Below are 12113 nucleotides of genomic sequence, written 5' to 3' on the forward strand. Positions count from 1 at the left end.
GCCCCACCCCAGAGTCTCTGATGGAGGTCTGGGCGAAGCGGGAGAATTGAGCCTGCAACATCCCAGCGGGTGCCAACGCTCCCGGCCCGTGGGAACCAGACCACCAGTGAAGCCTCTGCCTGCACACCAGCTATTTACACCGCCCGCACAGGGTCCTCTGACAGCACCTTCATTCCTTTACCCCTGACACCTCGGTGAGAATAACACTCTTTCCTTTTCCTGGAAGGAAAACCCAATGCACGTGCTTGCACAGGTGTCAAGACAGCACTTACTCCCTCCAGAGGCTAAAACACTCAGGCTAAAATGAAAGCAGCAGCTCACCTCCACCAGGAAGCCTTCCCAGACTGTCCCTTTGGTTTCCAAAATCATGGAAGGCAAAGGCCATTCACTCAACAAATACGCATCAGCATCTCTAGCAGCGAGGCCCGACTGGGGACACAGCTGGCGATAAGCGCAGACCGCCCTGTCTTCCCTCTCAACACTGGCATCTGCTGTCTCTTCCCAGGTCTGCCCCCTCCACCCACCCCAGCCCCGCATACAGGAGGCCTGCACGTGCCTTTTCAAGATCTCCCTAAGTCCTCCCCAGATCCTCCCACTGTCTCTGGGTCATCCCAAGCAAGGAGATAGAGAACATTCTAAATAAGTGAAAATCGAAGGAGGATGGCACCAGACGTGTGAGAAGCCTCAAGCAAGGCAGTGTCACTCCCCCAAGGCCACAGCCCACACTGGACAGGCACGGACTGACGCACACCCCCTGTCCGAGTGGTTCAGACACACACACACACAACACTCGTGTGATCACCTCCCCACCTGATGGAAAATCCTGGGACAAGCTCCTCCCCCGCCGGGTGCGCAGACTGGACAGGTGCCGCAGCCCCTCCCACCCCTTCTCAGGGCACCAGGCCCTGGTGTCCGAAGCTTCAGGTAAGAGCAGGAACACAGCCCTTGCTGGCCCGGAGGAGGCCACAGAGCACTCTGGTTCCCATTCAGCCTGACTCCGGGATCTGTGTGGAGAGGAATTTAAGCCCGGCTTCTTGCATCTGGGGCTAGAGGAGCCCATCAACTCCAGTAAGAAAACAAAATTACCAAAATCAAAGTGTTTTACTCACAAATACACACACTGAACCCCATTCTGGGAGCTGGTAAAACATTCAAATCTTGGACCCGTCTGACTTCCCTGGTCCTTCAGACCTGGGTTTCCTGAAAAGTGTGACCCTAGGAGCCCACAGGGCCCTACTTGCCCCACCCAAGGCGTCCCAGAGTCAAGACAGCAGCTCTGGGATCAGCGGCAGAAGCAGCAAACCTTCGGGAAAGAGCCTTCGCCCAGCTTGGGGCCGAAGGGGAGACGCTGTGTCGTCAAACCTCCCAAACCTCTGCCGCCTGGGCACCGCCAGTGTCCTCCCCTCCGCTCCCCAACCTCACTTCCAGGCTGAGGAAGTGCGAGGACTCGAGGGGGTTCTCCATCTCCAGAGCCTGGGGGTTCAGTTCACAGTCTGGGTTCTGGGGGGCAAGCCGGGGGTGCAGAGAGCCATCCAGTCCTCAGCCCGCAGCTGTGCAAGCCGGCAGGTGGGCCTCGCGTCTACACCCCAGTCTGCTCTTTAATCCAGTCCCGAAACACGGGGAGCCTCGTGTACACTCCCGGCTTGTTCCTCTGTGCGCAGCCGTCACCCCAGCTCACCACGCCGGCCTGGAACATCCGCCCATTGGCCTCGGCGCTGGACAGGGGGCCCCCGGAGTCGCCCTGTGGGGAGACGAGGCCTTCGGCATGGAGCCCCGCGGCGCGCCCCCTCCCGCCCCGCGGGCCCCCGCGGGCCCCCGCGGCCCCACCTGGCAGGCGTCCACGCCGCCACTGAGGTAGCCCACGCACATCATGCGCGCGGTGATCTGATGCGGCAGCAGGCGCTCGCACGTGGTCTGGTTGATGACGCGGATCTCGCCCTTCTGCAGGATGAGCGCCCCGGTGCCTGGGGGACACGGTGGCCGGCAGTCAGCGCCCAGGGGCCGAGCTGCGGGCGTGGGGAGGGCCCCCGGCGCGGCGCCCCGAAGGGAGGGACGACGAGCAAACCCTGGAAACAGCTGGGATGCCTGTGGCCGGCACAGGGCCGAAAACAGAGGGTGCGTCTCCGGGGTAGGACCCGTGCAGACAGACGGGGTGATCCGGGCGGCGACCCTCGGTCAGGGGACGAATCCAACACACACCCTGGGAAGGGGCTGAGAAAGGGGGCCGGCCACAAAGCCTCAAGCCCCAGGTGATCCCTCTTTCCCGCTGCACTAGCTCCACAGCTGATTTCGGGCATCACATTTATCCACCTTCAGGCCTTCACGTGGAGGCAAGACAGGGGGCCGGGCTCCCACCGCCCACCCTGGCAGGGACGGCGGGACAGGCCCTTCCAAATCGCCGTCTCCCTGACAGGGTCCTCGCGCGCAGGGAGCGCCTGCCGTGGGAAGGTGCTTTACTCTGCTTTTCACTGAAGAAGCAGGACCAGAGTGAAGCGACTGGCCGAGGTCGCGCAGGCCCTTCATCCAGGGCACCCCCCACCCCCACGCCACAGCCGCCCTCCTCACCTCCCTCCTGCGTGTGGCCCCAGCCGGTGACCCAGATGGCCTTGCCGGCGGGGAAGGCATGCGTGGCGTCGGGCAGGCAGATGGGCCGCACGGTGGGGCTGTACTCGACCGGCCGCTCGAGCTGCAGCAGCGCGATGTCGTAGTCGAAGGTGAAGTCGTTGAAGTAGGGGTGGGAGATGATGCGCTGCAGCCGGAGCTCCTGCACCCCCGGGGCGCTGCGCTGGCTCTGGTCGTGCAGACCCAGGTAGGCAGTCCACATGCTGTGGTCAGAGTACCTGCAGGGGCAGGGAGGGGCGGGGAAGGGGCGGAGGAGGGAGGAGCTGAGCCCCGCCCCCAGTCCCCGCCCACAGGAATGGGGCAGGGTCGGGGCGCCATCCCGTACGCGGGCAGTGCAGCTCCCACCCCCTTACCTCTGCTTTCCTTTCTCAGTACATTCTTATTTTGTTAACAAAACGACCTCCTATCTTATTAACCTTATCTTCCTCAGAAGGAGTAACACAGAAATCAACCCAAAGACTTCTAGGTTGAGCCAAGAGAGCGGAGCAGAGACTCACAGCTCACCCTCTCCTGCAAATACACCAAGGATTACATCTACAAACCCACTGAATCGCACAGAACACTTACTGAACTCGCAGAGTGTCTCTTGCTTCGAAATACAGGAGGATTCTCACAAAATCCAAAGGAAAAAGAAAAAAATTGGTGCAGGACCAGCCCTGCAGGGAGGGGGTAGCACAGGAAGAAAGGCACTCTCATGCTGGGACGCCCCCTCTCCAGCTGGGAGGTCAGCAGGGACAAAGCAGAGCTTCCGAGGCTCCAAGGAGAAAGTAGCAACCACTTGACAGACAGAACTAAGGGAAACTGACACGGAGGGTCCCTGTGATCCCCAGCCCTAGACGCAAGCCAGCAGGGACAAGCCGGGACTGGTGGCCAGAGATCGGTGAGGAGCCCAGCAGAGAGCTGGGGCCCACTGCACAGAGGCAGCCCCAGGGGACTGGAGGGTGGTGTGGGCTCTGGCTAGGGGTGTGTGCAGAACAGAACAGCCTGGGACCCCCATAAAAAAACACCACTTTGGTGGGGGTGGCACAACGCAGACACGCCACAGCCACTTTGCCCACTAGGCTCCAATGTTGGTGTGGTCTCGCGAGAAGAGGGGACTGGCTCGGTCATAGCCATCACTGCTGCACGGAGGCAGGGCTGAAGACTGAATCTATACCCAGTGGCCCTGCAACTTCACAGGCGGGACTGAGATCTGTTTACAGCCCCAGACGGAGAGGGCAGATTTGCTCTCTCTGGACCATCTGGGACGGACAGGCAGTGAGTGGAGTCCTGACGCATGGTGGGGCCGGGGTACCGGACCATACCATACATACAATGGGTGTTAATGCATTAATTGGCAGAAGTAAGACTGATGAGAAGGAAAAGGAAACAAAAAATAAAAAGACGAAACAAGGGAAAGAGAAGAAGCAGGGGAGGACACAGGGCAGATGCCCCAGGAAGTCCACGTACATGCACATCCTAGCGCCCCCTGATGGCAGGGCTGGAAACAGGGGGACTGCAGGAATCACGAGGACCCCAAGTGCCCGGGTTTTGGTTTCTCCTCAGGGAAGGGCTAGTTCTAGGGCCGGGCCAGGAAAATTCAAGAAGAGCCTAGACCAACTGGTAGTGCCAGAAAGCAAGGAAGTGGCTCAGAAAAACAGAAGCATGCGTGCAGGTCAAAGGGAGCCAGGAGCAAGCCTCGGAGAGCCCCCGGCGTTCAGCTCTGGAGCAATCTAGCAGCAAACGACGCAGTTTTGGATTTTACAGCCTACAGCACAGACATACGCGCGAGTCCCCACACACACGAACAGATGATTAAATAAACGGGAGAGAGGAGACAATTCCAAATTGACTCAATGCCAAAGACCAGAGTAAGAGGGGAAACGTTTCAGAGTGGAGCGAGCTGGCCAACACCGTCTTAACCAGACGACAGAGATGAAATCACCAGCAATCAGCCAGGATGACATCATTTACCTGCCAATGTGACATGACTCTTCCAGACACTCACGCCCCAGTCTAACCATGAGCGCAGCACCAGACACCCACATGGGGGCGCCCCACGGGTCCCAGCCTCCAGACTGCCAAGGCCACGATAAACACACAAAGAAAAGACAGAACGTGTCACAGACCAGGGGAGACTGGGGAGACGGGACAACAGATGCAAAGGGGGGACCTGGACTGACCCCTGCAGCAGAAGGGAGGCAGGTGTACAATGGCGGCCAGGAGCCCAGGGGGAGCCTGGAGGCGTTTGCAGGAAGGGACTGGGGAAGTTCCTCCTGCTGGCATGATAACAAGGGAAACTGGGCGAGGGGACGGGAGTGTAATCCTGTCTTTGCAACTTGTCCGCATTCCAAAATAAAAGGTTATTTAAAATATTCTTAAGTAAGCTCCCATCACCCCAAAAAGAAAGCAAGTCCCTTTCACCCAGAGTGGCGTGGAGTGTGACCAAATGAGAAGGGGGACGACAGTCAGGCTGGACGAGGCTGTCCTTGGCCAGCCCAGCAAGGCCCGGGGACCAGTACTGACCCCACTCCCCCAGACCTGTGTCACCTCCAGCACGTGCACCTGTCTGACCAGACCCAACATCTGGCCTTAGGCCTACTCTGTGCTGCGGACCCCATCTCTCCTGAACGCCCACAGCGGTCCTTCTCTCTCCTTTGCCGAGGGGTGAACGAGGCAGCCTGGGGCCCCTTCTCACAGCTGCCCACAGCAGAAGGGCCAACGCCCAGCAGGAAGGCCCCAGAGAACCCCCTGGAAGGTCTGCTACCCTCTGCCTCCTCTCCAGGAGCAAGCTGTCCCCTTGGACCCCTCCTGCAGCCAATGGACAGAGGACCTGGGCAGGCTGGGCCGACATCACCAAGAGCCCCGGCCCCAGGTCGCCCGCCTGCTCCTGCTCACCCTGGTCCCGCCCACGCCGTCCTGAGGCTCCAGCATGCCATCCTTAGGGACCTTCCCTGTGCGCCAGGCTCAAGTCTGCTGTGGACCCGCGGCTACAATGGACTGAGAAGCTACTGTGTGCGGGCAGAGCGCTCAACACTTCAAGCACGTCTCCCTTTTACTTCTCACAACTCTCAGGAGAAGACTCAGAGAGCCACCATCACCAATGAGGAACCTGAGGCCAGGAAGCGGGTCACCTGGCGAGCCAGAGCTGGGACGGGAGTCCCCGTGGTGCAGAGACCAACTGCACAGGCTCCAGAATCCACACACTTAGGCTCGAGGCTGGCTCTGCCACTAGACAGCTGTACAACCTCGAGCAAATGTCCTTACCTTCTGAGCCTCCATTTCTGTTTAACGGGGACGTAATCAGACCTGCCTGCCTGGGTTGTCAGGAGAGGCACTGAGATCCCGCATGACAAGAAGGCACCCACTAAACATTCCTTTTCATTATTTCTGCCACCCCTCCAGTCCCTGCCCTGGCCCACTCGGGCATGACTCGCAGGCACAGGGCCTTTCCACTCCAGGAAGCACAGAGGAGGCCTCCCTGCTCCCCGCCGAGGCCCACCTGAATCCTCGGTAGTCGACGAAGCAGTGGGCGGCCGACACCATCCAGTCGGGAGAGATGAGCGACGCCCCACACACGTGGCCCTGGCCCAGGGCGTGGAGGCTCACCTGCCAGGGCCACTCGCCTTCGTCCGCGTTCTCGCCCCCGACGACCCGAGACTGTCTGGTGAAGGACCGCAACCCGCAGTCTAGGGGGCAGAGGAGGGAGTCAAGGGGGGGCCAGGCTCCGCGAGAGCCCGTGTGGGCACCAGCACTGCTGGAGCAGCCGTGGCCGCTGCCTGGCCCCTCTCCCTGCCCCCAAATTCAAACCCCCGACCTCCACCTCCCCACTCCTGCACAGGTGCTGTCAGGGGCCTCCAAACATCTGCTGGTTTGCTTAGATTGAATTTGGGTGTCATCTGCGTAGATTTGCTGGTCGAAAGGTGAAGGACATGCTCCCAGAGAGGGGAGCGATGGGTGACGTGAACTCACAGAACAGCTGCAGCTCGGCTCACATTTAACCTGGGGCCAGTGCTTCTGAAATACACAAGGGGCTGCAGACTGAAGTACGGGTCGGGTAGGGACAAAACCCTGCCGAGGGCTCCAGGAGCCGTGCCCTCTCTCCTCCAGGTAGGGTGGGGAAGCCAGGACTTGCCTCTATGGCCAGGTCTACAAACCAGGGTCAGCCCAGCACCGCAGCCAGGACTCCAGCCCTGCCACAGAGGCCTTGACGTGCTGGCTGCCCTGGACCTTGCCTCCAGGACCAGAGCAAGCCCGTGGGGCAGTGCCTTGGTGCAAATCAGATAAGTCATCCTTTGCTCCAGGCAGACACACCCTGTCACCAAGGCAGAGCTGGGTGGTTGAGGCGCTGGCATGATTTCTGCCTCTGTATGTGCCTTGCACAGTGGACAACCTACACAACCGTATGCAGCAGCCCTGCTCACCACAATTCTTCTCATCTGAACCATCAGTACAGTCCTTCTTCCCGTCACACTCAGGGTTGCCCTTGCTGATACAGAGCCCGTTGAGGCAGCGGTAGGTCTGTTTGGTGCACGTGATAGTGCTCACTGCTCAAGACAGAGGACATAGCGGAAGGGAGGCAATTTCGTTACAGCCCCAACCTGAAGATCCCTCCACCCCACACCCCTCTCAGGCCTGCCCACCCATCCACACCCATGCCCTGTCTCCTTCCAGCCCTGCCAATGTGCTCCACCTCCCAGAAGATTTACTGAACTCTGGACCCCTGGGAGGAAAGCGGGCCGGGCCGGGCCTCACCTCTGTCACAGGTGGCCTCATCGGACCCGTCGCCACAGTCATTCTTGCCATCGCAGCGCTGGCTCTGCAGCAGACATTTCCCATTGCCACACTTGAAGGTGTCGGCGGGACAGCCTGCGGAAGCGGGGAGACTCAGCGGAGGCCCGGCGCCCCAGCCCAGAAGAGCAGGGAGCCGGCCGCCCCCCAGGGCACTCACTGCACCCCTTCTCGTCACTGCCGTCCTCGCAGTCGTTCACGGAGTCACACACCCAGAAGAGGGGCTTGCAGAAGCTGTCCCCGCACGTGAACTGGTGGGTGGCGTTGCATTCTGGGGGGTAGGGGGGCAGCAGTTACACGCCGAGGCTCAGCAGGGATGGGGCCTCCCCGGGCATCACTCACTGCAGCTCCCCCAGAGCTGGGGCCACTGCATGCTCCTGGGGACCACTTCCCACCTGGAGGGTGGAGCTGGCGCCCCTAGGGACCAGCTGTGGAGGCAGCTCCGCCTGCTCCACCAGGAGCCCCAGGGAAGGCGGACACGGGGGTGGGGGGCACCGCCTCCTCCCACCTCGGGCTGCCCTGCAGCGGGGTCCAGCCAGCACAGCGAGGGCAGGGGGACGCCCGGGCCTCGCAGCCCCAACTCACTGCAGTCACGCTCGTCGCTGTAGTCGGTGCAGTCGGCCCAGCCGTCGCAGCGCAGCTCCTTCGCGACGCACCGCCCCGTGTTACACATGAACTTGCCCGGGCACGCTGCGGGGGGAGGGCAGGCCTGAAGTCCAAGGCCACCACCCCTGCCTCCCCAGCTGGCTCCCCGCCTTGCCCCAACCCTGGGAGTCAACCTCACAGACACAGTGAGCACTAGGGAAAACTGCCCAGCCCAGCCCCCAGCACAGGGAGGGGCAGGGCTGCAGCCATGGTCTCCCAGGGGTTTCCCAGGGGTCTCCCAGGCAGGCCGAGCTGCGGCAAGTGGAGGGTCCTACAGCTGGCGGGGGTGGGCTGGCCAAGGTCCCTCCTGACCGCTAGTGACGAAACCCCGGGGAAGCCGGGGCAGAGTGGAGAGAGGCTGGCGGGTGTGCACTCTGGTCCACTGTCCTTGGCCACCATGTCCCCAAGCACCGGGCTCCCCATTAGCAACTCGGAGCAACAGCAGCTCGGTAGTGGATGATGTCCGTGCCCTACGCTCATGTCAAATTGCGTCACCAAATTTCCTTAATTCTAAGGGATCCTCCCCATTTCAGTGTTTCTGAGACTGGAATGCATCTGACAGCTGATGTCATCAGGCAGATGACAAAACTGAGAAGCGGCCGTGGTCACTTTCTCTGCACAGGTGGCTTAGTCACTTATCAAAAGGGTTTGCTCATCCAATTACACTTTTGGTGGTGAGCCCTGCCATTGAATTTTAACTTATCTGGATGCCTGTGCACAGTTAAAGTGTCTTCCAAAAGGTTATTCTATGATGTGGGCTTGAAACAAAAATTCACTGTGGACAGGCTAGAACTGATATCCACAGCAGACAGTGAGACGCAAAGCCGTCTTTACAGTACAGACCACAGGATTTTCAGCGCTAGGAGCCGTGAGTCTGAGGACTCATGCCCTAGTACATTATTCTAATATGTCTCAAAACCATCCTCTTAATCCTACAGGTGCTAAAAGGCCACAGAGACAAGCACAGATTCTCAAAGTTGTAGTGACGCTGAACCAAAGAGACAGTGGCCCAAAGGAGCTCGAGGTCCTCAACCCGAGGTGCCTGGCCCAGGGCTTGGTGTCTGCCAGTGTTCACTGCCAGCCCTTTTTCACAAGTGCATCTAAGGCAGCCCCTTCTCCCCTCAAAAAGCAACTAGAGTGATAGGCATCCTGCAATCTCGGGCAGCTTAGAATCCGAGAGCACGATGCCAGTAAGATGCAGGGCAGAGAGTGCATCTCCAGCTGAGCCCCCCACAGGGCCAGGCTCCCCCTGCGCAGGGCGTCCACTCACGGTCACTGGAGTCATAGGAGAGGTACTCGGCCAGGAAGCCCGTGTCGGTATAGGACTGGTCGGAGTGGAAGTGGACAGTGATCTTGCTGCTCCTGCTGCTCACGACAAACTGGGACCTCTCTCCACAGAACCTGGGGGCGGCAGGCAGCGGTAGGAAGAGGATCCGCCCGGGGAGGGGGCTCAGGGCACGCCTCCCCGACCCCCAGACACTCACCTCTCCCCGTTGATCTCCACGTAGTCCTTGGAGCAGGAGCCCAGGGGGACGCTGGGCTCCAACAAGTAGAAGGCCTTGAAGCGTACCTTCACGTTCTGGTTGTTGGGCACCTGAAGAGAGAGACGCTGCTGGCCCTCTGCTCTGCCCTCTCCCTCCTGCACCCGCGGCATCGCGGGCGGCCTCGGGGGCCGGGGAGCAGCGGCGTGGGGCCCAGATGCCCGGTTCTTCCCTCCGGCCCACGCGGGCAGTAAGGACACAGCTGGAGGGATTCGGGCTCCGTGCACAGAAGACCTTCTAGGATTCCCAGCAGTGAGACACACGACTATATTTCTACAGGAGGCTGGAAGTTCTCCCAGCACTATGGACTGGATGGCCTGAGGGGTAGTCCCTTCTCCAGCCACCCAGCAAGTGCTTCCTCTGTGCCTCACACATTCTGATTCCATCCGGACAGCACCTCCGGAGGCCGGTGCCCGGAGCAGGTGCAGCACTGAGAGGCGGTCCCTGCCCCAGGGCCCTCAGTCAGGCACTGACTGGGAGCTGGGATTTGAGTCTGAGTCTGCTGGTCACTGCAGATCAGCGCTACCCAAACCTGCTCCGCCCGAGGCCTCTGATACCCGCACCTTAGAGACGCCAAAGGCACTCCTGGCCATGTATTCTGCCCTCCTTCCTGCCACCCTGGACGGTCCCTCCCTGCCACCCCCTTCTCTCCACCATCCACAGCTCCTACCTCGATGTGCCAGGTGCAGTTGACGTTGGGCGGGTAGTGGCCTGGGTAGTAGGGGCTGCTAAATGTCCCCTGGGCTCCACGTAAGTAGCCTCCACAGCCTGAAAGTAAAGGCAGGAGAGAGCGCGTGAGGATCAAGGATCCAAGCGGCCGAGGGGCCCTGCAGAGCTGGCTTGGCCTCCCTCGAGAGTACGCCTAGGCACTGGATGCTCTCCACGGCCGGGAGGGCCCTGAGCTCCAAACCCCTGGGCCGCCTGGAGGCTTGTCCCCTCCTGCCTTCTGGGCACCCCCTTACTGCTCATCCGGGGCAGCTGGAAGAACACGGCCTCGAAGCCGGGGTGCCGCCTCTCTGTGCTGGTCACCAGCGTGACGAGCAGGACGTTCTGGGAGGAGAGGAAGGTCAGGTTGTAGGAGGGAGGGTACGTGCCACACAGCCTGCGGGGGCAGAAGGGCGGTGTCATCATAGCGGACAGGACCCCTCCCCAACCCTGGTCCCACCACACAGGGCCAAGGGTGGGGTCCAAAGCCCGTCCCCACACAGGCAACCAGCCATCTGAATAAGGACCTACTCATAATACAGTTTTTGTTTAAAACAGCAAAAACTCAGAAACACTGAATGTCCAGCAGTTGAGGCCTCACTAAATAAACTACGGCCTAAATACTAACAGTAACTACTGACTCGCGTAAGCACACGCCAGGCACCGCTCTGAGCGCCTCTGTATCTGTTAACGCCAGTATTCGTCACAACACCCTCATTTTACAGTCCTGAGCCTGCTACCCTGCCCGCCTTTCCTGCACAACCACAACAAAGGCCCTGCCCGGTCTTCCTCCAGCCTCCTCTGCCTCCTGACAGCCCGACTCTGCTGCTTCCGTGGGCAGCCCTGCACGGCCCTCCTCTCAGGAACTGTGAGTAGCAGTCACTTCAACAGCAGCCCCTCCTGGTCTGTTGGCCTCACCATCCCTGAGTAACAATAAAACACTTATTTACAACAGCAGGAGGCACCTTCACTCTGGCCGGTAAAAGCACGCTCACCAGCATCTGGGGACCCGTGGGCCTCCGGCATCCTTGCCAAGGCTTACAAAGTCACCCTGAGCTGCTGCCCTGCAGCTCACACTGAGGACCACGCCACGGCTGCTCTTTGCTGCCTGGAAGCTGGCAGTGGCCTGAACCTCCAACATGCACTGCAGTTCATTCCAGAGGCCCCACCCAGCACGGGCAGCCGCCAGCCTCCCAGTGCCCACCTCCGCTGGCCCAGGACACTCACTGCACCACGGCCCGGGGCTCCACGGGGCTCAGGGTGTCATACACTGTGACCAGGTCACTGCCGTGTTCGTCACAGGTGGAGACATCGAAGCTGTGGAAGGTCAGGCTCAGTGCGGAGTCGGCGTCCCCCCGCAGGGTCCACTGGCAGCGGGCGTGAGACGGGTAGGGGCTGTTGGGGAAGCCAGGCGTGGAGAAGCGGATGGGCTCGCTGCCGCGGGCGTGCAGGGCGAAGCTGCAGCTGTCTGTGTGGACAAGAGGGCGCGGGGCAGAGCTGGTGGGGGAGCAGCCCAAACCCCCACTGGGGGGCACCCAGATCTGGCCTCTCTGAGGTGTCCCAGGCTGCCCTGGACCTGGGAGAGATCGGAAAGAAGGCTTCTCATGGCCTGGGAGAGGCACAGGGACGTGCTGGCCGTCGCTACCATGTGACTTTTGGGGATCCCTTTGACTGAAGGGGCATCCAGCCACAGCCCTTCTCTTCCCCTCTGGGACGAGGGCAGGATACTTACTGTCCTGGGCATTCTGTACTGTCCTGGGGTCGGTGGCTGAAAAATAAGAGGGAAAATAAAACATTTACTGATCTGGTCTGTTTCCTTATTCCTGCTTC

At 60.5% G+C, this 12113-nt stretch overlaps 1 protein-coding gene across 2 annotated transcripts in view; it reads right to left on the minus strand.

Annotated features, from left to right (window-relative positions):
- Nucleotides 1–1082: 1082 nt before the first annotated feature.
- The window catches only part of ST14 (suppression of tumorigenicity 14), a 32194-nt gene continuing 21163 nt past the window's right edge, over nucleotides 1083–12113 (minus strand). For both annotated transcript variants that reach the window (XM_032472311.1, XM_032472313.1), the window contains exons 6-19: nucleotides 12016–12051; nucleotides 11511–11751; nucleotides 10541–10680; nucleotides 10249–10346; nucleotides 9522–9631; nucleotides 9308–9438; nucleotides 7978–8082; nucleotides 7553–7663; nucleotides 7357–7470; nucleotides 7026–7148; nucleotides 6104–6290; nucleotides 2566–2840; nucleotides 1828–1964; nucleotides 1083–1741 (exon numbers count right to left, since the gene is read on the minus strand). In XM_032472311.1, coding sequence (XP_032328202.1) covers nucleotides 1580–1741; nucleotides 1828–1964; nucleotides 2566–2840; nucleotides 6104–6290; nucleotides 7026–7148; nucleotides 7357–7470; nucleotides 7553–7663; nucleotides 7978–8082; nucleotides 9308–9438; nucleotides 9522–9631; nucleotides 10249–10346; nucleotides 10541–10680; nucleotides 11511–11751; nucleotides 12016–12051 — 1970 coding nt within the window. In that variant the 3' untranslated portion in view covers nucleotides 1083–1579. The remainder of the gene's footprint in view (nucleotides 1742–1827; nucleotides 1965–2565; nucleotides 2841–6103; nucleotides 6291–7025; nucleotides 7149–7356; nucleotides 7471–7552; nucleotides 7664–7977; nucleotides 8083–9307; nucleotides 9439–9521; nucleotides 9632–10248; nucleotides 10347–10540; nucleotides 10681–11510; nucleotides 11752–12015; nucleotides 12052–12113) is intronic.

The sequence above is a fragment of the Camelus ferus genome, chromosome 33 (genome assembly GCF_009834535.1).
Source record: "Camelus ferus isolate YT-003-E chromosome 33, BCGSAC_Cfer_1.0, whole genome shotgun sequence".
Taxonomy (NCBI): domain Eukaryota; kingdom Metazoa; phylum Chordata; class Mammalia; order Artiodactyla; family Camelidae; genus Camelus; species Camelus ferus.